Raw genomic sequence first — 26,825 nt, 5'->3', positions numbered from 1 at the left:
AGAATAACACAATATATTCCTATCCTTTATGTAAAACAGGTGGTCTCCACATGATATCAGAATCAGAATCAGAATCAGAATCGGTTTTATTGGTAGGTACAGCAAAGAACACTTTACAGTACTAGGACTAGTACTAGGACTCAGGACTAGGACTATAAAACACACTCTGCATTTCCTGAACAAATTTTACATATATTGTTAGATTCTGCAGGTTTATGTGCAACAATTGGGTGATAAATTACTATGATTTTACAGAAGGGAGGGCTCAAATTATCTGCACAAATTCAACTGGTGTGAAGTTGACTTTAGTGCAGCCAGAGGCTTGCAGTTAATCGTTTGACTTCAAAGGATTCCCGGTTTAGAAGTTTTAAACTCATCATTTACAGGCTCAGAAAGTGGGTCAATTCTGCAGCTGTAACCCTGCTGGGTGTTCAATTGTGAGCTGAGAAATAATATTTTGGAACAGAACCTGTCTCCTGTGCACAGTCACATGACTTGATTTCTGCGTCTTCCCCTGCAATTTTAGCAACTAAAAGCTAGTATCTCACAGAGAACTAGCATATGCAATAGGAGCTAGAAAAGCAAGAGGGAAAAAATGCAAAAATGTAAACAGCTTAAGACAGCAAAAAAAATAAAAAGATGTTCAAGGGTTTATATATTCAACACTGTGGCAGAAAATAAAAACTCTCACTCAGACAGGCACTGAAGCAGAATGAGGACAAGTAGGCAATTGACCCTAATCATTTTTCACATCCTTCCTGAGTTTCATAAAAGATGAAATCAGAAAGACATAATTGAGCCTCTCGAAACACTGATCCACTGGTGACAGTCTGGTTTTGTTTGATAATGAACAACCACATATTACAGCAACATCCCTAAACACTCCACAACATGTTATGTTTTTATTTGCTGTGTCTTCAGTTCATCCTGGCAGGGTCTCAATGATGAACGTTAACCAGAGCTAGGAATATGTGTAGGAATGAGTTTGTAAACGAGTTGTGAATGAGTTTCTCCTTCTCTTTGGAAGCATGAGATAAGAGAATTAACATTACTGCCAATCTGAACACACAGTGACTTCACATCAACCCCCTGCCTTGTGCACAAAATGAGCTTGGTAACATCTTTGTCAGCAGAAAACCACTTCGCTTCTCTGTGTAGAAAATGGAGACAGGAAATCAAGGACAGAGAAACAGAGGACAAGGGGAAGGGAAATAGAGAAAGAGATGGTGGAATACGACACGACAGATTAGTGCATATTAACAGCAACATTGCTTCATGTGTCAATCACAGATAAGGCTGCCAGTCAAGCTCTAGCAAGACCACTGTTTCACTTCCCATTAAAATAGAATCCCACTTACAGCTTTGATAAGGCCACAGTTTGAAAACAGAGCAAAATGACTGGGCATTGGCAGGCTCTGTGGTGGAGGAGATGAGTGTCAAAACGAATGAATGGGAGAAATGGAATATTGCATTCCTATCGGAAGTACGGCTTGAGTAAAGCTATTTTTACCCGGGTGCACAGGAAGAGCCTCGGGCTCTCCTTTCAGAAACCATCTTCCCTGCTGATTACAGCAGAAACCTGAGTGTTTATATCAAACTAAAAGAAAATACATTTTCTTGTTTTGGAAATTATAGTATTTCTCCTATGTTACTTATCTCTACAAAACTTAATTCTCTCACTCTCACACAAGCATGCACGAGGGGACAGTCTCGCTCACTCAACTCTAAGTAAATGTAGTCAAATACCTACACACTTAGTACCAAATAACATTCAAGCTGTGAAAAGCTGAAAAGTATTTTGGTGTTGATGGAAATATGTTTCAACGTTTTAGATCATCAAAAGAGATTTTTTGACTTCCTTAGACATAACTATTCACTTTCCTAACGCCTTGATCTCTTTCAGCTGGAGAGGGGGTTGTGGGTAAATATGACCTCCTTTATTAGGAACTTGTTCTTGTTCTTCACTCCCTGTGAGTACCATTAATACTCTCCTGATATTGCCTATCATGAAAGCATAATTTATTGCATAAATTGTCTTAAGCATATTTACATCACACACTGCTGTATTAACTAACCTGCATGAATCTCTGCCAGAGGAAAATAAAACGCATGCAAATACAAATCAATGCAGATGAACCATACAATCATACAGTACACCATTTGCCAGGCAGTTCTTCAAACACATCCATTCCTCTCAGGAACATCTCGTTCCTGCCCCACAGACAGGCAGCTAGCAATCACTCAGGACCCAATCAGCAGAACCTGGCTGTAATGGATTCTACTGAGCTCCAGACTGCAATAAACCCTCCCTGGGTCTAATCAACACCAGCACAGCAGACCCAGCCCACTGAGTGACTGAGCTGGATGTGTATGCCCTCCTCTGCAGCTGGCCCTGGTCTCATTATGGACCTAATCAGTACAACCACAGCTTTTATGACATCCTCCTCAGAACAGGCTCTCTCTTTGATATCATGCTAGTGCAGAATTTCTAAATATTCTCATTTTGAGTGATTCAGCTGGGTTTGTAAAAGAATGAAAGACAATTTTCAGACACTCAATAATCCAAAACCCCTCATCAATGGAACATGGGTTTTGACAGATAATTCAAGATGGCTATTGTTAACACTGCCACTGGCTAATTCCAAAACAGTGATCTAATTTGTAACTGACACTCTTGCAAGGCTCAACAACAAAAATATAACAAAAGTTGTATCCATGCATGGTCCCGAATAAAATAGCTCTTCTATCCCAGTACACTATATGTTCATGTTTGCTTGTGTGCTTCTCACCAGCAGCAGCAGCAGCACCACATCTGCATGATCACACACACATGCTACATGCAGGGCTGTCCACAAGTCTTCATCCTGCAGGTTGACATTCAGGCCTCGTTCAATCAGAAGCTCTGCCGCGAACACATTGTCATGCCGAGCACACTGCAGAATGGAAGAACAGTAAATTTTATTACCATTAGTTTCCTAATGCATAATGAATGTGGAAAATGCATTGTATAGCAAATGCAATAATTATAGTGCAACATGGGTACCATCTGACCAAACATTTACAAAAAAGTTTATATGCTATAATTACTTGCTGAATTCAGTGATCATCATCTGATGAATCAGAGAGCACCGAGGACTTGCTGCAACAAATGTATCGTTTATTTTAGTAATAAGTAATAATTTTACCAGATGTAGCAAAGATCCTCCAGAAGAAATGGGTGTGCTGATAACTGCTCCATCCTTTAGGAGACGCAACACTGCAAGACAGCAAATATCTATGTTGAAAGCTGCTGTACATGAAGCTTGTAGAGCAGACACACACATGCTTAGACATATACTGCATAAAGATTCACAGGACACACAGTGATCTTAGCCAAGTTTGTGTAGTCAGCCATAAACAAAGGAGCAGGGAGTAGTACATTAAACAAGGTCACAGTGATTTTACTATACCACTGATATATTTTTTTATTTAACATGTACAAAAAATAAATATATATAGACAGTAGGTTGGTAAGACAGAAAGGGAGCGTACTGGAGTGTGTGACAGATAAATAGAGCAGGATGGACAAACCACTGAGGGTGAGGAGAGAGAGAAGTGGAGCTCTCTGGTTTGGACATAAGTGACTTCACCAATACTGACAGCACGAGATGGATGCTGACTAAACCCTGGGAGATCTTGGAACAGTAAAACAACCACTACTGTCACACTGTCACGCAATCCAGCCACAAATCCACACAAATACACACACTAGAGTCTTTAACCAAAGCCGATGACTTTAAAAACAGTAACCATGGGAATTACCTTGGTGATAATTCTAACTAATGACCCTTGCTGATGACCCCCATGAGGTCATTTCACTTAAAGGGTCATTATCTAGACAGACAGCAAGTATGTTTAAAAGCAGTAAAGACTGACCTTTAAACTGGTATAGATGATAACCAAAACCATTTTGAAATATAAATATTAAACATATATATTTAGCAATGAATAATAATTAAAGTAATTAAACTTATAGCTTTCTGTGCTAACCCTCATGAACAAGCTATTGTTGTTGCACTGAATTCTCCATGAAGATAAAACACCAAACACCATCTCTGCACCTGCCTAATCCCACAAATGTTTTATTACTGCTGTATGCACCCGAATCCATTAACACAATACAATTTATAAATAACAGCTGTGTAATGAATTCTAGTTTTTGTTGAAACTGTCACTGAAACAAGGTTTGACTCTGTTATATATGTATACTTCACAAACAGATAACCATATCCCATGTGCAAACAGTGATGCATTCATGTATATTGTATTTGACACTTTGACACATTTCTATATTTTTATACACAGATCCAACCACTACCATTAATATTTGTTTTCATTACAGATTAATTTAGTCATTTTTAGCAACTTGATGTAACTTAAAGCTGAATATTTAAGGTATTATTTTAAAAGTTCTGCACATGCACACATTCCAAACAGGCCAAACCCATACTGTACACAGACATTTTTCCAGTCCTCTAATAGCCTGCAGTGCTTAATGGTCTTTAAATGGACAACCTTAGAGTCAATCAGCACAATTATCTCAACATACTGTAGAGGCTTAGAACTGTAAACCACCAATTAAAGCTCTGCCTAAGTAGTTACCAGGGAATAAATTATTCTCTTGCTTCCCTCTCTGTCAAAAAGTGCATCATCACAGGACTACTCACTACTGAAAGTGAAGCACCAAATTTTATGATTTGCTTTTTCATACAAAATAAACTATGATTTAAAGTTGATCAGTGGTAATATCAAGACAGCGTCTAGTCTATAAAACAGCCCATCAGTTATAGCTAGTTAGCCTTCATCTTTGACAGAATAAGCTGAGCTTTATGGCACATTATTGAGTATTTCTAAAAAGAGGTCGAAGGTCAAGAGATTCATATAAACCTAAAGGTAGTAAAAGACCATAACAGCAACACTTGTTCCATTGGCAGATTTGTCAAGCCCAGGCATTGTTTCAGTCTCTGTGAAGCCACAGCATCCATTTGGTACTTGCATTAGTAACTAGTGCACTAGAAAATTTGGTATCAATTTTAAGACATTTTCTTGTAATAACATTAGTTCACTCATGGCTGACATTGCAAAACGGTTCTTAATGATTCCAGCTTTGTTTTAGTCAGAGGGTTTAGCCACAGAAAGAGAAAACCACAGGCCCAGTTAATATGAAAAGGGATACAATTGGCTGTTGCATCCTGAAGCTCAACAAAATGCTGGAAATGGGAACATGTCTTATTGGTTAAAAGGTGAATCCAGCTCTGCCAAGTATTACTTGTGTTCTAGGTTTATCTTAAAAAAAGACAAGTAATGAAAATATTTTTCTTGGCTGTAATGTAGCTGAAAGAGAAACTGAATACTGCATTAAAAAGATTTAAATCCACTGAATGAGTTACAGGTAAGGTAGAGCAGTTATATATGCTTGCAGCAACAGTAACTTCCTCTTTATGTTAAATCTTTCTCAATTGGTGGTTGATTACATGCCGATATTAGGTTTGTGTGCATGCGCGCGTGTGTGTGTGTGTGCTGTTTGCGTGTGTGTGCTTTTTGTGTGTGTTGCCCCTTCATCAGGAAGCTGCTGATAGGGAAATAGAGAGCGGTGGCAAAGTTGGCTGTCATTTTATGGAAAATTACAAAACAGCTGTTCAAGACATATGTAGAGTTTCCATGGCAACCAGATAAGATCTAGTAATAGAGTGAAAAGGAGAGAGAAAGGAAGGGATGACCAGAGAGAAAAACTGACTGAAGGTATAGACTAATAAAATGACACGTCATAAATGACTATCTGTGTTCTCTACAACCCACATAGACCACCTGTACTATAAGGAAACCCCAACCAGCCCCCATCTCATAAAACAGAACATTGTGTTGTACAATATATAACACATTGCCTGTACCTACAGCAAGGCAGGAGCTAAAGCCATGTGCAAAAAGTTGATTTTGAGAATTTTGTCCTTAACCTATCTTTGTGTAAGACCTGAAAAGTCAATTTAGATATACCATCCTGCTATACGAAGAAACAATACCAGTGACCTCAAGGCATGTTATTGATAATATTCTCTTCAGATCATCAGTTTTAGATTGATAACATGATGCACATGCTGAATGATCAGGTTGGATAGTAGAAGAAGATTAAATGTTCTTTTCTTCAGCCTTTCTTTTCAATCCTTTGGCTGTTACCTTACTTGGACCATGATATGCTATGAATTTTATAAATATCCTTTCAATCCATCCTCCATCTTGTGCCACTTACAGCAGCATTACCAATTTTCTTCATTTAGCAATCTGACATATTCTGCCCATCTACGACGGCATTCCTTGGCAGCTCCATATGAGAACTGTTCAAATCCCTCTCCCTTATAAATCCTTCTGTCTCGCTGGACCTTATCATACAGTCATGGTCACAGAAGTGACCGTCTCACCTCACTGCCCCATGTTTCTAAAATACGCTGTGACATTTTTCCTGTATTTGATCTTGATGTACAGTGTATTTTTCCAATAATGTTTAACTCTAAATGCAAATTTTCTTATGACGAGGTCTGTAAGATGGATCAAGCATCTGCTGCCCACTTTTTCAGAGAGAAGATGGTTTTATGGATTTCAGGTGCGTGCCAAAGTAGGAAAAGCGGGCAAATAGCCTCTAGTATTGTTAACACCACTTTGCGTGAATAGCCTCCTTAATCAAGGAAAAGCATATTTAACAAATGGTCCCATTAAAAATTATGAAATCAATACCATATGGTAGATGATTACATACAATGTATTGATTTTCAGTACTGTAGGTTAGTATTCCTTTCCGGCAAGCACATAATTGTGCACCTTAGTGAATATCTTAATGCTGAGCACTTTTTCTCCTTTTTTACTAATAAGTGCTAAAGAAATCCAGCCAACTGGCTAACTATAAAAGTGCCATCACTGGTTTATGAGCAGTTCAGGGAAACACTCCAGGGACAGCAAATAAATGACTTTTTTTCTGAGTTGGCCATATTTGGGGAATACGAGTCATTACTCCTTTCTCTTACTTTGTGTTTTTAATGTTAATTAAAACACTCAATGAACTGTATACTGAGCACTGTATAACAATGTGATAAAAACAAGCTCAAATGCTCTCCAATACTCTCTGCTTCCTCACCTACAGCATGATTAAGTGAACCAAAGGTTTAGTATTAGACGTTCAGAGAAACACCACTGCTAGTGCAAAGTTTCAATATGCTTCAGGATGATGCAGTGGCATTAAAGGGATCCAGGCAGTATCAGAGCAAGAGATGTAGGGTTTGAAACTGGATTCCAGTAAAAGATTTCATGACAATTTTTCTATGCAACCTCTGTGGGCCAGAGCCCAATTCTGTCAAAACATGGCAGGTGTTAGACATGCCTTTAATCCCAGCATGCTGAAATGCAGAGAAATATTGATGTACTTCTCTAACATCCATATTCCTTTATTTCCCTTTCTGTCCCCTCTCCTGTCTGGTTTGTTTTATCATCTGTTAGAGATTATATATCCAGGTTATATAAGATAAAGTGGCTGGCATTTTCTCCACTTGGGTATTGGGTCGATGTGAAGTGGTGATGACAAACTGATGTTTAGAAAACGGCTAAATGTCTGGAGGATTGTTAAATATTGATAAATTGATCAGTTGTATAATCATTAAGACACTGACCTGTGCTCAATGCTGAGGACTAAGAAGGATGAAGAACAAGATGTTTGCTGCACAGATCTGGGGACCAGGGCTGCATCAGGGCTTCTTATTTTAGTCATGGTATGAGTCAATATTATGAGCTGTGTCTAAGGCAGTGCTCCAAAACAACACATGGAAAGCTATTACTGTTACCTTCAGTTCCTCACTGTGGAGTCTGTGAGTCACCATGCTGTGGTAGCAGGACGTTGCTTTGCACACTGATCAATAATGAAAGGAAGCTATTCAGACAACTCTTGAGTCTATACATACACCTATATAGCCAATTATATGTTCAGTAACTGGAGTCTCATGAAGTGCTAGAATACAGTATCTTAACATCTTGATGCATAAACACTTTCATGTACAAAGACAACCAAGGCAAGCGTAGGGGGAAATCACTTGGTACAGTTCCTAGCTGCAATACGTGTGACTTGGTTTGGAGTTCTCACTGAGAAGAAGTGGGAGTGCTTGGGGGCCAGTAATATAGCAGATGATTAACATAACTGACCAACTGGGCAAAGAGTTTCAATCTGACAGGTACTCTAGAGCTGAGGGGCATGTCTGGCTTAAGATATGGCTTAAAAAACCTAATAACCTTAAAAGAACAGTCATCTACGAGTTATTGAATATTAGGATTTTGTTGAACACAATAAAAACTGAATGTAGTTTCCATGGCAATAGCAACTGTTTTGTTTGTGTTCATTACTTGCGTTTTGCGCTGATGAAACTAAGATACTGGTTTGTAAAATGTCAAAACACCAGTGAGTGAGCCAGATGCTTTCAAATGACAAAGCAACGGAGTAGCGAGATGACGCATGGTATGCTCCTATCTAACTATAGGGTTCAGTGCTGTTGGTACTTTCACATTAATGTTACAATATCATCCCTGACCTGATGTGTCTTTCCTGCTGCCTTTCAATTTATTACGCTTTCCAGTTTTTTCATTTCCCCACAGGGTTCACGTTTTCCTCTTTTCCCCACCCTGCCTCTCTTTATCTCATTCTCCTTCATCTTTTTTCCTGTACAAGACATACGATAAGAAAATAAATCCTTTGTTATTGTGTGTATGTCTGTGTGTCAGTGATCTCTCTGGCTGTCATGTCAGCAGACCTCTGACATTATCTAAGACTCTAATCCTCAAGCCCGAACACTTAAAACAGGCTTTAATTAGGGCATGGCACATAATTTCTCCTTTATTTTTTCTGAGCCTCTTTGTTAGTCTTTTATAGAAATCTCCTTCTTTCCTTCTTGCACAGGTTCTGAAAAAAATTGAGTCAATAAAATGTTTATTTTTTTTCCCCAGTTTTTCATTAATCACCATGTGGATCCTATGGTTTAAAAAATTAAAAACTAATCAAGTTTAGACATGCACAGTTCATTAAAGATAACAGCAACGCTCCCGATATAACTGTCAGTCATATAAAAGACGTTCAGATTTGTTGCCTTCTCACAAATTTCAACATAGTCTACCGGCCTCACACACATCTTTTCGCACTTCACACTCGAAGCGATCCACAAGATGAAGGTTGAATTCTAATACTTTTTTATTTTTTTTGGCAGTAATATCTGATATAGATGTGATGGAACAATTTGTATCATAACGAGGGAACTGGAAATCACATTTTCTGTGCAATATTTCTGTCATAGTCTGCTTTTCAGGCAAAATTCTTGGTTGTCCTGGCATTGACAGTGATTTATAACCGCAAATCCTGTATTTTTTGCCCCCAAATTAACCCAAAGTCGTGTGATGTTATACGTCACTTCTTCTCCTGAAATGCTTCTGTAGTAATGAATGAATGCATAATAATAATGAATTCAGAAATCTACCCATATTACTCTTGGGATGGTCCTGTCCTGAGGCAAATACTAACACACTGCAAAAAAGAAGAAAGTTAACTCAGAGCACTGGGGCCACTGAGGAATGCTCAAAAATGATCATCAAGATGTAACAAGTGCTGATCCACTCAACCTAGTGTTACTCCAAAGTGGTTTAGACATTACCTCAAGCACTCACAAAAAGATGGATGCAGTAATTAAGTAAAAACAAAATCCCAGACTAACATGGCATGAATACATGTATAGCTTTAAAGGAGTCCCTTGACTCCTGTTAGAAGTGAATCTGTTGCTTGGGCAGGGGCTTCTGTGCATGAGTCTCCTATTATGTTTATTCTGGAGCCAGTTCTTGCCTTGAACACCACCAAAAGGTCAAAAGGTCTTACCATAGAGAAGCAAATAGCAAAGTAGCCTGGTACCAGTGAAGCGCCATAATGGAGCTTGGGTGGTAGCTAAACATTAGGCAAAGAGGTACCAGATCTGATTCATGCTAAGCCAAGGAACCCTGGTTTCAATCTGGCTGTTGCAATGAAACACCAGCTGCACCCACAGTCCCCAGCTGAACCTCATTGGCAGCCAAGGAGCAGAGATTAACACAGTGACCTGAAAAGACTGTTGGTAGGACTGACACAGATACACCCGGACAGCTGGGTAAATGACTAGCAAATGACTGGCACATACAAAAAGAAAGACAGTAGGGTTGGACGAGTATCAGTGCCCTTTAGAGTCAAGTGTGAAGAACCCTTGAATGTTAACAGTTCATTGACTATCTGATCTCCTAAAAACAGCCTGAAAACATCAGATTGTGTTTTTACTGAGAGTCTGGCTTCAGTGCTGCTTAAAGCCATGGCCTCAGGGCAGATATGATTTACTGTTTGTCTAACACAACTCTCAATCTTTTTGTCTGACTGGCTTTGGGTAAATATACAAGTGTGCTCACACAGATACACTTGCAGAAACAACGAGACATCAGTTATAAGTATGCACACAAAATACTTGGTGTTTGCGTTGCAAATGAGAAAACAAAACAAAAACAAAAAAAACACACACAATGCAATATTAATTATTTAAACTATTCATTCTTTGCAACTGTGTCACCCAAGTCCAACAACCAAGTAAAGAGATGTCTTGTGTTTTCTTATTACTTTTACATTTGTATTTCTTAACCCCCGTCTCTGTCTCTGAGCTGCATAGGTGACAAAACAACAAATGGGATGTTTTACCTTACTGTCGTTCTATTGTATCACCGTTTGGCTCAACAGACATTATTATCCCAGCTAAGGTATTTTGTCCATGAGAGCGGTTTATCTCCACTCTGCTCAGCCAAGTGGACAGCTTCCAACAGACCTATTGGTGTGACCTATAGTCAGCAGCGCTGCTGTGGCCCACTGCACTGCTCAGTGTGTGAGTGTGACAGTGTTTGTGTTATTAGCCAGCACAGCAAATAAAGTAGACCCCCTCAAATGTTTACTGTGTACACATTCATACACACTGTACAGTACCTTTTCCACTCAGCCACAGCCGATATGTGCACCTGCATACACACCTTCTTTGTCGTCATGGCGAATAATGGCATCTTGTATAACATCGGTGAGGCTGAAGCGGACACGGTGCTTCTTGCGGTGAGTGAGAGGGACTCGAACCTTGATTCCACCTTGTTGGCGCTGAAGGTTTTTTTCCCTCTCATAGTATGCTCTTATTTGGTCACAGCGCATCCTTCTGACCAGCCGCTGGCGCTGGCCAATGGGGAGAGACTCCAGCAGACACTGGTCTATCTCCATGTTCTGACGAAATACATTACATAGCTGGAAACAGCCTAGTAAGAAAGAGGGACAGCAAGACAATAATAATGATGCTTAGTGTCAGAATATATTTATAATCTAAACATATATAGCTGCATAGAAATAATTGCAAATGGAATTTATTTATGCATAATTTGTTTACCATTCAAGCTGTGATGGCAAGCTGTCTATGTCACCAGTAAAGAAGCAAAACCTGATGAATCAGGGCAAACGCTGAGGATCACAGTGTTTACTCTAATACAGTTTAATACTGGGCTAATGAGACAAGGCTCAGATGACAAAAACATGCAAAATTTTTGGTTTTACCTCCTGAACTGTGCGGTAGCTGTTCTGTGTGCATGCATGTATCCATGTCTGTCTGCACTCGGCCCTGCTGTGTGTGGGCAATCACTTAGCATACTCACTGCAAAGGACATTTGCTGTGTTTCTAGCCCTGGGGTTAGCTGAGTGAAGCATCACAGCATTTTGTGTGTGGTTTCTCGTGTCCCAGCACTGTGTAGTGATTCTCCTGACTCTGCCTAATTTCTGTGCCTCTCAGTGGAACTCAACCAAACAGATCTCATCACCAGGCAGCTGCTAAACCTACTGAGGTTTGCTCAGTTGATGAGGATATGCAGTGCTGGTGCAGTAGGTGGGCTCCGAATGAGATTCAGCCCAGGGGACAAGCAAAACATGACGAGGAGGATGATACGTGCACGATGTGTTTTTCTTTCTAAGACACTAACTCATTCCCTTTTATTCCCTGCTGTCTCTATATGTCATGCATTCTTTTATCAAACTCAAATTTGTTGTCCCTTTATTGTTCCTGTTTCCTTGTGCCCATTCACTTTTAATTCTCCCCTTTTTGGACATTGTTTGTCTCGCCACTAAACTATTCAAATATTGTTTTCTTTGTACCTCTGTCTTTCTCTGTTAGGGGGACTGAACACACATTAGTCAGCTCTTTAGATAGATAGTACTGTTAGTAGGAAATCTTTGAAGTACTACAGAATATGTTGTTCCTACGTTCCCCACCTCCTTCTGTCGCTTTCTAACTGTATATGCACAGATTGGCATGCAAAGGTCTTTGAACAGTGCTAATATCCAGGAAACAAAGGCAACAGCAGTCCCCCAACGGACATGCACGGACTGTTGCTACTGTGTCTGCTTTATACAGATCTCTTCTCCAGGGGGTTCTGTTCTGCACTGTGTTTGGATGAGATCTTTATCAGGTAGAAACAAGGAGTTTCATTCAAACAAAGGAGCTGGGGGGACTATGTGCTTTTTTTTCCTTTTTATATACAGTATATATCAACACATTCATTCAAACACCTGCCACTCGACCCTTTCTTTGTCTCTCTCTCTCTCTCTCTCTTTCGCTCTCTCTCTCTCTCTCTCTCTCACACACACATACACACATACACACACACACACACACACACACACTCATCCTGCAGAATACACAAGTGCCATCTGCTCTGGTTAGACATGTAGAAGAGGGTCTTTTGTGTTCAGGGTCCAAACAAGGAGGGGTCATTATTATACTGTTCGTGCCAGATGCCTGCTCCAACTGTATTTTATTTTTGGAACTTGGCTGTAGGTTGAGCACACACACACGCACGCACGCACACACGCACACACAAAACACACTAAACCTCCTACTTTTTTCCAATATCATACTACTTCATTTTTCAGCTTCCTCACCTTATTGTTGCCTCATTTTTGCTTATACTCTCAATTATCTCAATCATCCCTTTTAATATGCGACAGATGACTAGTTTAGGTCACTGTTATCAGTCTAACAGCCAGAGGTGGATATACTGTCAGCCCAAAGCTTAGTACTGTACATGTATGTGAAAGTAAGAAAAGTAAAGAACAAGGAATGTTTCAACTATTGATAATCATCATCATTTAAACTGACAAAAAAGTACGAAAAATTCTCATATATTCATCCTATCTTCATTATATGTGTTCTGTTGGTCAAAACCCCAAAACTATCAGTTTATTTAAGACAAAGAAATTTTCTACTTGTTAAACTTGGATGCTTGACTGATTATCAAAGGAGTTGCTGATTATTTTCTATAATCAAGTGAATACTTACTGCAACCATTCAGACTTTCTATTAAAGTAAACTATCTAAAACTGACACTGTTTCTTGTGTCTTTCTTGTGTAACAGAGATAAAGCTCTGACAATGTCACCCCAAACAATGTGGTGTATTGAGTTCTTGTCTGTCCTTCTCTGCTTTGATTCTGTGAATGTCATCTTATGTTTGGTTTCATCCACTTATATCCTTCACACCCTGCCACCATCATACATCATCTATTAAACATGCATTCAAGGCTATGGCCACATCAACCCATAAACTCCCTGCACATGACAGACATCACATATCCCAGTATACCGATGCAGATATAAAGGTATGTGCAGTCTGTAGTAGACAGATACACATTACATTAAAAAAGGAGTTTATCAAGAACAGGTGAAGACGCCCTATGTAAAATAAGATTTTGTTAGTAAAGCTATAATGTGATAGAAATGCTCTAGTCTAAATAAATATTGATGCATGCTCAGTGTGCTACAAGGCTCACTTTCAATCTGATTCACAAGTGGCTGCAGTTGTTGTGACATGTTGTGAAATCTGTCCCTCATGACATGCCATAAAATACTGCTGTGTTGTGTGTATTACGGCAGAATGTGGTGTTATGTGAAAGTACTGGATGGTGTACCACAACATTCTTAAAAGCATTTCATTCTGTTTTTAGGTACATACATAAAATATGGCCATCAGGTGACAAAAAATATCAATACGAAGGAATAAGAATTACTGTAGAAATCACCTAATCAATGAATAGACAGTTTTTAGACTTTCACATGAAAACTCTTTGTAGATTTGCTTCAACCTTGCTGATGAATACACACATTAATAATTAACACTGCAAGTTATTTCAAATGTACAAAAACAGACTTGATAACTGGATGAAAAAAAACAGTACGACATAGTGTCTGCTCTGAAAAGTCCCACAAAAGTAACACTGCTGTTTGCTACTGTGTGATTAGTGACTGAGCAAATAGATCGGAATTTGAATGAGTGGCCATTGAGGACTGTGGAGGACAGGAAGACTGAGTCTAATTGATACTAAAGACGAATCAATCCAAGCAGAGATGGAGTAAAGAGAGAGACAGAAAAGAGATAGGGACACACAACAGTAGCTATCTTTTCCTTCCATCCCATCTCCCAGCTATCAGTTATTGATTGAATGTGAAACATCCAGGCTCTTGCTATTAACAGTAAAAGCATTGCAGGACCTTGAAAATGAGAAAATTGTAGATACACATGCATAAACACACACATACAAACAGCAAATACCATGAATGTGTAGAATAAAGATACATGTACATGTATGTCATAGGGAGAGATATGGGGGTGAGACAGGTCTGGTTCCCAAAATCAAGGAGAGACTTTATGAGAGCCTGCATCACTGCTCTCATTGAATTCACTTATTTATCCCTATTTACTCTTTACTTCCCTCCCATCTCTCAAATGTCAGCATCACTCTCCCTTATTCCTCCATGAGTCTGCTTGTCACTGTTTGCACCACTTGACTGCATTCTTCATGCAGTATGTCACTCATTCCATCCTCAGCTCCCAGTCCTGGCATTCCCTCCCTCCCTCCCTCCAACGCACCTCTAAATCACCCTCAGTTTCTCTCCATCTGTCCTTCTCTTTCTGAAATGACTTTTTCTCCCCGTCAGTCTGTCACTGTGCTATGAATATGCCAGACACTCATGGGATCTGTGTCTTTGTGGTTCCATTTCATCCTTCCTTTCCCTTTGCCGCTACCTGCCGCATTCACAGGTCAACTTCACACATCTGCAGCAGCTCTCTGCAGCAAGCTCACACACCCACTTACTGCTCTTGTACACACACACACACACACACACACACACACACACACACACACACCCTCACACAGGGACACAAATACCCATTTCAAGTTTAGATTGCGCTGAAAGCAGCAGATGACCAGAATTTTTGAGCATGTAAAACATACAGTTAATGACACCTTGCATATATAGTAAGTGCCAATACCACAGGCACAGGCACAGGGTTCACACATACACAAGTATGCTTGCACACACACTTGAATGCACAAACAAAGAGATGCTGAATGGCTACTTACAGCATTTGATGAAATGATAGTGAGACATTTTCTGAGCAAGTCAGACAGTCCACCAGTCAGATAGAAAGCCTGGCAGGCAAGGAGAAATGTAGGCGGGGAGTCAGAAAGTCGGGTAGGCAGACAGTAGGCAGCTACAGGTTCCAGTAAAACTCACTAATGCAGAGCTTGTAACTCAGCAGGATGCATTATTAATCTAGCTCCCTGCATGCTATCCAAACTCCGTACCCCTGTCTGCATTATTCACCAGCAGCAGCAGCTCCGGTTGCAGCCCTTGCAGCATCTACATGCACCCAGACTCACATACTCTCCCCCAGCAGACACGCACACGGACACTCACACACAGACATACGCTCCCTCGGTCCACCAGTCAGTACGGGGAGCTGCGGCTGTTCCTAGCTCTCCTCGCCTACAGCCAGATAACCGCTGCAAAACGTCTTCCCAGCCATGACTGACGCACGTGCTCCACTCACGTCACTGACTGACAGCCAGCTCAGCCCACCTCCTGCTTAACACACCCCCAATGACGCAATGCTCTTCACCTCTTCACACACCCCCTTTCAGTCTCTGTTCGCTACACACACACATACATACAAGGACTGATACAGATGCACATTTTTTCAGGCTCTTCTCTACCTCCTCAGTCAAAAGAATCAAAAGAGAGGGCATGGGTGGGTGGGGTGGGTGGTGTGATGGGCTTGATTGAATGATAAACAGTGCCAACCTGTACCGTAGCTATAACACAGACCCAGATAAAGACAGAGAAAGAGAGGTCAGTGGTTACACGAGTATCAAGACAGGAGTGGAAAATATAGGAAATGCAGATACGGCAGGGGGAGCAAGAGAAAGAGAAATAAGCAGAAGATGTAAAGAGATGGGGGGGGCATTGAATTGGAAATAGGGGCAGCTAAAGAGAGAGAGAGACACACAGAGAGAGGGAAGCTGCTGCAGTGCGGCTTTTGGTGCGATGACAGGTTAAGTGCTCCTCAATGGTTTTAAACTGGCCACAAATTAACTACAGATAAGTATAGTTTACTAAAATGTAGAGCTTGAAATGACACCCTCATGCATTTTATCATGCTCCAACACACGCACACGTATTGACACAAGTGACACTACATCAACTATACGCTTGCAGTGTCACTGAGTCTGTAGGGCAATCACTAAGAATTTGTGCTTTAAGGCTGATTTGCATATATGAATATGGAAGCTTTGCACTGAAAACAGGATTCACACAAGGAGGGAGAAAATCTGATGATGAAAGAGGGAGAAGAGAGAATGAGAGTGAATGAGATGTCAAGCAGGAAAACAGCAGATAAGAAAAGAAAAAGATAAAGTGAAACAGAATGAAAGATCGCAGACACACACAGCGACACACACAATATTAACAGCGTGTGCAGTGTGTGACTAAAGCAGGATTCTGACACACATTTTGGAAATCTGTGCCACGGCGCTCGCACATCCGCAGGTTGTATGCCATGCTGCATTTTCTGTGGGAGATTTTGAGCTATTATCTCCCATTGCTGTCACACATCAGCACATAAAGATAGGATAAAAGAAAGTGAGAAGCAGGTGAGGTTTATTTTGTGATGGCAGCGAACGCAGAAGAGCAGCAAAGGAAACTTGAAAGAGAACGGGAGGAAGCCAGAGATAGAGAGATGGATGTGTGTGTATGTGTGTATATGACTAGATGCTCGAGTAATTCCTGTCACAGGAAATCAGGTCAGAGAAGCACCTTGCTGCATCTTCTGCAAAGCACTGCCAGCGCAACTACTCTAACATCCACCTAAATACATTTATTTGCTAGATTTGTGTGTGTGGCTGTGTGTGTGTGCGTGCGTGTGTGTGTGTGTGTGTGTGTGTGTGTGTGTGTGTGTGTGTGTGTGTGTGCTTGTATGCTCACATACTAGGCTACTATATGTTGGAGTGCTTGCAATTGTTGCACTATAGTGAATACTACATAGGTCCCACTGCTAAACACCAAATCATGGCTTGCACACACACACATTCACACCTCCGCTGCCCTTGATAGTTGGGTAGTGTAGCATTGTTGGTCAAGGATAACACATAACTACCCCATTAACACTTTACATGAGACATACAGACCTCACAGCAATAGATCTGATGAGAAAATGTCATGCTTTTCCATCCAAATGTTGTGAACATTATTGGCTCACGCGTAATCTTACTATCTGTGCCTGCAGCAATGTGCATGCTGCATCGGGGAACAGTGATGAGCTGGAACATTAGGACAAAAGGTAACACAAGGTCTCAATGTGAGACATCCTGCTGGAAGGCAAGTCAGCTCATCTGTGGTGTAACAGCGACAGGAATAATGGCTTAAAGTCACGTCCTAATAATTTCTGCCTCTCCACAGCTACAATTGGGTCATGCACCTAAGCAGTGAGGGACAGACAGAGCACACATAAAGTGAAGAAAATGGAGATATGTAATACATATTTAAATCCCTGTTAAAGGACAAAAATGTAGCAATTAGATAAGAGTTGCAGAGTTTTTTTATTTTTTACAGGACAAAATCTCTATGACCATCATCTGAATGGAACAATATACTGTATATCTGTGCATGTTTGTAATTTTTCAGCACTGATGTTTTTGAATGGTTGTTTATGCTACAGCACATGATGCATTTGGCTGTGTGGAGTTCATGCTTCTCTGCTTCTGTACAGCATTGACAATCTCATCATAGCAGCTTTTGTCCAACAGAACACACATTTCATTCTCTTTGACAGTTGTCTTTCTGGGATCGACACCATCAGGTGTCAGTCTATATTGTGTCTGTGGTTACCACACTGGACCACGCGTTTAACTGACACTAATAATGAGCAATGTCTGATGCAGAAAATCTATCAGAAAATATCAAAAGGCACTTGATAAGTTTGGGGTTGATGCATTATATATGAAAAGAGATCTCCTCTGATTAATTATTCATCATATGTGATTTACACAAATAAATATTTATTTATTTTACCCGACAAATTTCAAAACTTTGAATATTATTTGCAAGTATAATGAATTGCTTGATGTTACCATGCAAATAAAGACCTTGCGTATTGAGTGGCGTGTGTGCACCTGCATCCACACATAATAAAGATTTATGAGCAACCATAGTGCGGTAACTAGAAAAAGGAAGCCCTCAAGTGTCGATGGACCACTTCTCTATGCGATTACAATATCCACCACCGTTCAGGTTAATCCAGTGCCTTTCTATTAACTAGATCACGTTATCTGTCTTGCCTCCTTCTGTCTTAAGCCCTTTTTTCTATACTTGTCTTGTCAAAGTAATTGATTCTCTTGCAGCTATTTTCCAGCAGCATTTACATTTAGATTGTTAATTTAACTGACAGAAAAATATTGAACATTGTGCCATACAAGGTTCTAAATGAAATACACCCAGATTCTTAAAAATGTATTATGTGTATTTGTTTAAATGTCTGCTGCAATACACAGCGCTATTTGTTGGGCTGACAGCTTGTGTTTTTATCACGACATTGGGTTTTATTGGTTTATAGTCAAACGCTGCTGTTTTTGTTAATTACGCTACTGATGAAATGTCCCGCTGTTTATTTTTGAAGTACTTTTTATGTGAAACTTTCTATATTTACTAGCTTTAAACTAACAGAAAATGCAACTGTGAGGCACAATTTTAGGCAAGCAGCTGAATCCTTACACCACCCTAACATATGGTATTAAACTCTGTTTTCTGAGTTAGAAAACCATTGTTATAGTTATGAACTTCTTCTGTAAGCTTAGTTTAGAACACGCAAAGTTACTGACAGCGTTTGTTTTGCCATGTCTTATTCTGTTTCTGCCACATGATTATTGTTTTGGGGGATTAGTTCAACAATATGTTAGAATATATAATGCTTAGGCTTTGGAGTGGACAACTATGCATTAACAGGGGTGTTGGCACAAGGTCTACACAGTGAGTTACACCTTCATGGTTATTTGTTTGTCCTTACTCATGGAGAGAGGGAGGAAATTGTGGAAAAACTAAATGCAAGAATGAAATAGTCATGACTAAATGCAAGTGAAGTGAGAGACTAAAAAAATGAACAGATATCCTTTGCCAATGCAAAGATGTGGTGATGTAGTTTTAGATCAGCTGACCTGATTATTACATAAGATTTGAAGATTTCGTACATGTTCTTGTCCTGTTTTACAAGTTAACGTGTGTGTTTTGTTTACTGCTTTATGTGTGTTTTACTTCACTTATGATAATGACAGGTATACTGATAAACTTATGTTTCCGCCCAGGCTGTGAAAAAGACTGAGGTATCCTATAAAAGCATACAATGCTCTTCAGTTGATTCATTAAATAAATAAATGCACAGCCTCTGCCAAAACAGCCTTTCCCATCCAGTATTTTCTCTGAAATCTGTCTAGTGGAGCACAAACAACTTCATTGAGTAGAGAAGGATCCATGGTGCTAAAGGCAAAATGCACAAGGTCAGAAACAAGCATTACACACAAAATCTAAAAGACTGAAATGGCAGAAACATGAAAGAAAATTCAACTTTTTAAACTTTATTGTCAAACTCTGACTTCTGTTCTAATATCACAAACAGCATGAAGTAACTTGCAATGCTGGGGTTCACTTGGATGTTTCTCAAATATGTAGCTTTTGAATAAATATGTTAACTTAACTCATAAATTATTTATTAAAAAAAAAAACTTAATACACAGTCTTCCGTCCAAAGAGCACTGTTTGCATGTGTGAAATCAGTCTGATTATTCTTCAAAGTTTATCTTATCTTATTACCCCATGGGCTAGATCATATTGTAATCCAACCATTTTTTTCCCCCAGCAAATCAGCAGATCAGTCCAGGTTTAAACTCAACAGCCGGCATTACAGTCTGATATTCATAATACTAGTTAATAGCCTAGCAGCAATATCAGTTTATTCCAAGGTGGATCATTGCCTGCAGGGGAAGGTTTTAAACGTTTTGCTGCATGATGCTGCCAAGCTCTGAGAAACTCCACTAAATCTAAATAACAATCACGCAGAGGTTTTTATGCCCCTTGCTCAAGTCCACAGAGAAGAGGTCACTGAAGCTGTTTTATGACAGACTCAAAATCAACTAACAGCAACAAGCCTTGATGTGTAGCTGCTTATGTATAAGATGATAACATGACTGCTAACAAATCCAATAAAAAAAAAAAAAAAAAAAATTATCTCACCAGAGTCCTTGTTTTCCAGCATTTATTTATTTATTTTTGGTTCATTTTACTGTTTGATCAAACTGTCAGAAATCTGAAAAAAACTGCAGATTGATTCCCTGATTGTGAGTAGGGACCAGCAGGAGTAACCCCTTGGAGTTATACAGTATATTCATATCAACATCATATCAACACAGTGTGCAGACAGACATGACTGTAGAATGACACGATGAGCTTTCTTAAATTCACTTGATCGGTCTGACAAAACGCAGTTGATGTCACTTTTGGCCCATTCATTCCAAACCGAACAAGGAAGCAATACTTCAGTCCAGTTGCTGCTCATGGACACAGAAAGGCTCTGTGTTGTGGATTTTTTTTTTAATCTGTATACATTTACTGAACACAGTGAATGCGAAGTGAAGTAGAAAGCATTTAACCTCCTGAGTGACCACCTGTGAATAATCAACAGAGGTTGCAATGTTAACTAGCATAACAGCTCAGTGCTGAACCATTGCCAGGTTGCATTCCATTAACTTGGAACATGGAAATGTTATCAAATCTGTGTTGGCTAAAAATACATTCAATTTTAATGCCAAGCTATTTCCTGCTTTTAATCTATAATATTTCTTCCTTTCCTGAACCAAGAATTGTCGTCCACCAGGTGGGACCGAGGAGATAATCTGCTTTGGAGCATGTGCCAGGCCCACACTCAAATGTGGAAAAAGTTCCCTAATTTTCAAATGTAATCCTCACCCCCTATAGGATCATCACACACACACACAATCAAGACAAAAAGACTGAAATCTCATTGAAAGGTTCATCAGGATTCCATATTAATAAAGAAAGAGAAGCACTAAAGAAAAACCTAAGGGTGGATATAGATAAAATCATGTAAATTCCTAGTGGACAACATCAACAATCGACAGGAGGAAGAGGGCGAGGGAAGGACACAGTGGTAAAATCTGTAGCATCATCCATTTGGTGGGTGATGTTGCTACAAATGGAAGACTGGAAGACTGATTTAGCTTATTATCTCTGCTGTCCAGGAGGAGAAACAAAAGGACAAGATGGAGTCACAAGAGAGGGGGAGATAAAGTTGTCAGTCAGAAGAATTTAGCAGACAAATGGAATAAATTAGTATATGACAAAGGCGGTGAAAGATATAGAAGGGCTATAACAATTAATAACTTATGAGCTACTTTCTCTCCTCTCATATTCAAGTTGAATGCCCCATTTTCTGCCTATAGTTATGTCTGTAACTCTTTCCTCCCCTCTTCCTCCCATCTCCTCTAAAATTCTATAAATCCTATAAAAACTCGAAGTGAGTCCATCTCTTTCTCTGCCTTTTTTCATGCTTTACTACCCTCACCCCTAGCTCCCAGCTCCAAGCAGCTGGCACAAAGGTCAACACAGGAACATAAAGGATGCCTGTGAGATTCAGTGAGAGACAACCAATAACGAGACAAACAAAAGAACAGCACAATCCTGCAGCGTCCCACTCTTATGTTATTCTCTTTGGAGCTGACTGAGTGAAAACCATGACCACAGCCTGACAAACGCTGTATTAGTGACTCACAGTGAGCTAACAGACCTTTGCACAGTTGGATCTAACTAGTAACCCACATCACTATTCTGCTTATGTTACCATGCTGTGCTCACAGCTGCTTAAATTCAAGTATCAATCGTCCCTGAGATATCTGCTGTGTATGTGACTAAGTGTACACTAACGCACAGATGCACATTGCGCTGTGCACACACTCCTAAAAATTTACAATTATACTCCAACAGCTGTTTCTTCTTCATTTGAGGTGCTATACCTGCCAAATCCATGATGTAAAATGATGCAAAATATTCAGTAGACTCAAGTAGGAGGAGAGAGTAGGACGAGAAAGACAAGACTACATAATTATCAGTCTATTAATATTTAATATGTTTGAAAAACTTTATAGGACTGTTGGCATCATATGCATATTGTGATTATTCTGAAATACATTAAACATGAAATGAAATGTTGGGATGTGTGGAGATATTCATGAGCAACTACTAGGGAGTAGAAAAGATTTGCTTGTTTGCACTGGCATCATGGTTTAGTTTGTAGCTAGACTTTGCTGGAGACGAGCCAAACAAAAAAGTGCATCTTATTGTGGTTCCCACATTTTCCATGTTTCCTCATCTCAATTTAAGTGTCACAAAACAAAAAGCTCTCAAAGCAAACACAATACGTATACAGACATTTGGTCACAGTGCCACTGACAATAATTATATGTTTGTATGAGATTCCACAACAACAGACTTTACGCTTCACAATTTAATGTTACATGGCTGCAAGTCTACAAATGATGTAGCGTTACAATTACAAGAACCATTTAGGAGACAAGAACTACAGCCCATGAAAAAACAGAGCAAAGACTGAAAGGTGGTTCAAACAGTCTGTGCAAGTTCTACTCTCATGGCTTACACACATAGGGCAGAGTGTGTTTGTCTCTGGTCGTTCTTTTTGTCTACCATGCATGCTGTTGCACTTCTCACCTTAAGGCTGTCCCCCACTGCAGGAGGTCATATATCATTTCACAAGCTCCACCTCGATTCCAGTATCCACCTGTCAAATTTCCCCCAGGACACGCTATCGTTACATTTAGTGCGTTTAGTGAAGTCGGAGGAAAGGAGTTTCAAAGTCACACCCTACACACCAAATATCCCCAATATTGTCTACATTCACACTGTACAGTTGTTTCAAACTTTGAACACACAGGGTAAATTCTCAAGATTGTTTAGAGAAAAAGGGATTTTAGACTTAATTCCAGGCATTTATCCCTAATTCACACTTAAATCCTAATTCACATTAAGCTGCTGGTCAGAATAGAAAAACACAGAAGAGATGTGCATTGGAAAAGAGAGTGAGGAAAAAAAGACAAGTGTCAAGGTTCCTGAGTTAATATCTCACATAGCCATAAAACAGCAAGCATGATGGTCCACGGACACGTGCTGCTTTCCCCTACGGTCAGCAAATACAGCCAATGAAAGTGGTAGTTACTGCTGAAAAATAGTATAGCTAGATAGCATGTCTCCATATAACTCACACGCTTTACATGACCATCCACACAGCTTGTGACCATGTGTTCCTGCACATGACTGTACAGGCCCAGTCACCATATCGGACCACAGCCCAACCAGCTGATACCAGAAGGCAAGGAGGGAAGGGGGAAGGACACACACACGCACACACACGCACACACACACACACACATAAGCTGACTTCAGCATGGTGTAAACACAATTCATGTCTCTAAGCAACCTCTATGAAATGCCTCCTTCTTTCCAATAGTCACAGTCCACAGTGAACAAAACAGACAGAGGGTGAACTTAAAGATAAAAAATAAAACTGAACTCACCATTAAACAAAATCATACATGGAAGAATGGAGTATTAGAGGCCAAGAGTGGAAAGGCTAAAAGCCAACAGAAGATTGCTCACTTAGAACACTGAAAAAAAATACTTCTGAAATGTATTTTGCTACAGGGTTGTTCTGTGGAGAGTGAGCGGTCTCTCCACCACTAACTCACTTGTGCCCCAACCATGCCAACCAAAAGGCTGGCACAGCCTTTTAACTGACTTAGAAATCATAGCAGCACAGTTTTATATTGTCTGCACAGGAGCCCTTTAACATCCACCCCATTTTCTCCTCACACTACATACAATGAGCCAATGGGTTTTCTGTATACTGTACAAGGCCTATGCACATAAAACACACTGACCCAAACCTTCTGTTTCCTAAACCTGCAAGGGACATATTTCCTCTGTTTCAAATTAAACTGTCTGAAATAGCCTCATGTGTATTAATCCCCTTCCTATTCATAATTGATGCCCTGAGTGCCGAGGCCAGACAGATTGATTCACAGTACATATGGTACTGCTAAACTCGACTGTGCAATATCACCACAATCCAGCCTAAAAGGAACTAAAGAGACTCTAAATCCATCTGATATATTGCTAGCAAGAATCCTCCTGCTGTGGTTGTAACTAAATATAAAGCCTTTACCATTTACACTTTGTGCTCAGTTTCTGTGATTCCCAAATAAAATAAGCGACTTCAGTTAGGAGCTAAACGACAACATGCAAATAAAAATGTAAATGAACTCTTTGCATATGCTCTACAGATAAAAAGAGACAGCATGGTTCAAGCATGTCTCTCACAGACGGCAACAACACTTTTGACTGCCTACAGTACATTGTCCTTGAAGCTTGAATGCTCTTCTCCAAAACAATGTGGCCTTGATGGTAACCACTTTAAAGATGTGAAACCAACCATAGTCCACAAGTTAAGACAGGGTGCATTCCAATAGATATGTGGACAAGCTGGTAGTCCTAGTAATAGGTTATGCTTTCCAAATCCATACTAAATGATAATCACTTGATCCCTAATATAATCTGTTTCCCCAATCAGGATACGGGCCAAACAGAAGAAACGCAGAGCTAAGGATTGTGATTGGCCTTGGTGTAACCTGAACCCACTACACTTCAGCTCTGCCTATTTGTCCATCCGGGGTCAATGCAGGGCAGCTCCATCATTAATCACAAAGTCAGATGAATGGCACGGGCTATGGCAATGAACTCTCAGCAGGGTGGTGCACTGCCCTTATTCCAGAACAGCCATATTCACACTCCAGTGATGGAAAAGCAGCTTCTCATCAGAAGGGGATTTAGAGAGACTGTAATGGAAACTCACCTTTTGCTTAAATATCTCTGTGGAGCTGCACAGGTGGCTTTCCTAAGGTACTACAACATTATCACATTGTAACTGAAAGTAACTGATCATCACACCAGGTTACTTGATAACACTGCGAGAATATAGTGTTTCTCACTATAACACATATAAACATACACAATTACAGTGGAGCCACAGCACAGTTATAAAGTTGGACAACCTAGTATGTTTTGATAAGAATTAGAGCAAGGATATCTCACAGTACACTGTAATCATTCTTGCACAATCAGCTGTTCACTCCCAGACAGAAACACACACATTCTTCCACACTAAACATCTTATGCTATATTTAGGTCATGACAACTGCATGGCACATCTGCCTTTCCCTTCATTCCCAGTGGCATGCAAGGAGCACCACATGACATCCATGCACATAACACGTCCACATACACCTCTTTTCTCTATGGTCATTTCACATTATCAAGACCTGAAGACCTAGACAAATCACACCTACACTTGCCAACATCCTCAAAATCCAGCTTCACTCTAATGAGAAAGGAGGACTAGAGAATAAGCAGAGCCTTACCACTGAGAGCCCGTCTACCAGGAGACACAAGGGTACGGAGGAGAGAGAAATGTGTCTGCTCGATGAAAACCCAACAAGAGCCACCTCCCCGTGCTCCGCCACCAAATCAATTTCACACTCCTTCACCTCCCCGCCACTGTGATGTCACTCATTCATCCGTTTCTCTGTAGCCATGGCAACTCTGCCGCTTGGAGCCGTTCATTCTTTTACATCTGCCTTTCTCTCTCTCTTTCCATGTCCCTCCCCCTCTCCAGACCCCAGAGAAACCAACCCACTTATTCCATCTGAGGGGTACAGTTACACCCTGAACCCCAAAGCATCCACGCCCACCTCTTCTCTACTATCACATTGCAAAGCTGGTGAAAAAAGCAAGTGGGAGGCTACAGAACATGAAAAGGGGAGGCGTCTGGATTCACCTCATATGGCGTACACGCCCTGAAGAGTTGTGGTAAAACAGACATACTTTTTTCGAGGCAACCCATAAAGACAGGAGTGGCAGACAAAGAGTACTGTCAGACAAGGGAGACACAACAGAGCCTGAATAGGTGTGCCTCGAAATCTCCTATTTATACGTGAGCCAGCTGTCTTACTGGCACACAGACATACAAAAAAGCCCAACATATAACTGAGCTGAATGCTCATGCACAGATGTGTTTGTCTGTAACTCTGTAATATACTCAAACACACATAGGCCAGGCAGTGTAGTGAGGTGATGAATACTTAATGACCATCGACATCATTACTACTTTGCTCCTCTGCTAATAATCTCTGTGTTGACTGTGGAAACAGGGGAGGAAAACTGAAAGACAAATCAAACACACACCATCAACCTGTCAGAAGCCGCCTCCT

The 26,825-nt window shown here is 40.2% G+C and overlaps 1 protein-coding gene across 8 annotated transcripts in view; it reads right to left on the bottom strand.

The window, feature by feature from the left end:
* Nucleotides 1-26,825, bottom strand: part of myo16 (myosin XVI) — an 84,650-nt gene that overhangs the window by 52,332 nt on the left and 5,493 nt on the right. For 2 of the 8 annotated variants that reach the window (XR_003294916.1, XM_026294611.1), the window contains exons 1-4: nt 15,510-15,939; nt 11,092-11,361; nt 3,186-3,256; nt 2,790-2,933 (exon numbers count right to left, since the gene is read on the bottom strand). Coding sequence is in view for 7 of the 8 variants with exons in the window: in XM_026294611.1 (XP_026150396.1) it covers nt 2,790-2,933; nt 3,186-3,256; nt 11,092-11,361; nt 15,510-15,537 (513 nt within the window). In the remaining variant the exon portion in view is untranslated. Of the gene's footprint in view, nt 1-2,789; nt 2,934-3,185; nt 3,257-11,091; nt 11,362-11,489; nt 11,541-15,509; nt 15,959-26,825 lie in introns of those variants that run through there. The other 6 variants (XM_026294613.1, XM_026294610.1, XM_026294612.1 and 3 more) reach the window with 6 other exon arrangements.

This window comes from Mastacembelus armatus, chromosome 21 (genome assembly GCF_900324485.2).
Source record: "Mastacembelus armatus chromosome 21, fMasArm1.2, whole genome shotgun sequence".
NCBI lineage: Eukaryota > Metazoa > Chordata > Actinopteri > Synbranchiformes > Mastacembelidae > Mastacembelus > Mastacembelus armatus.
The sequence above is the reverse complement of the archived record's forward strand: the minus strand, read 5'-3'. Positions and strand labels throughout refer to the sequence as shown.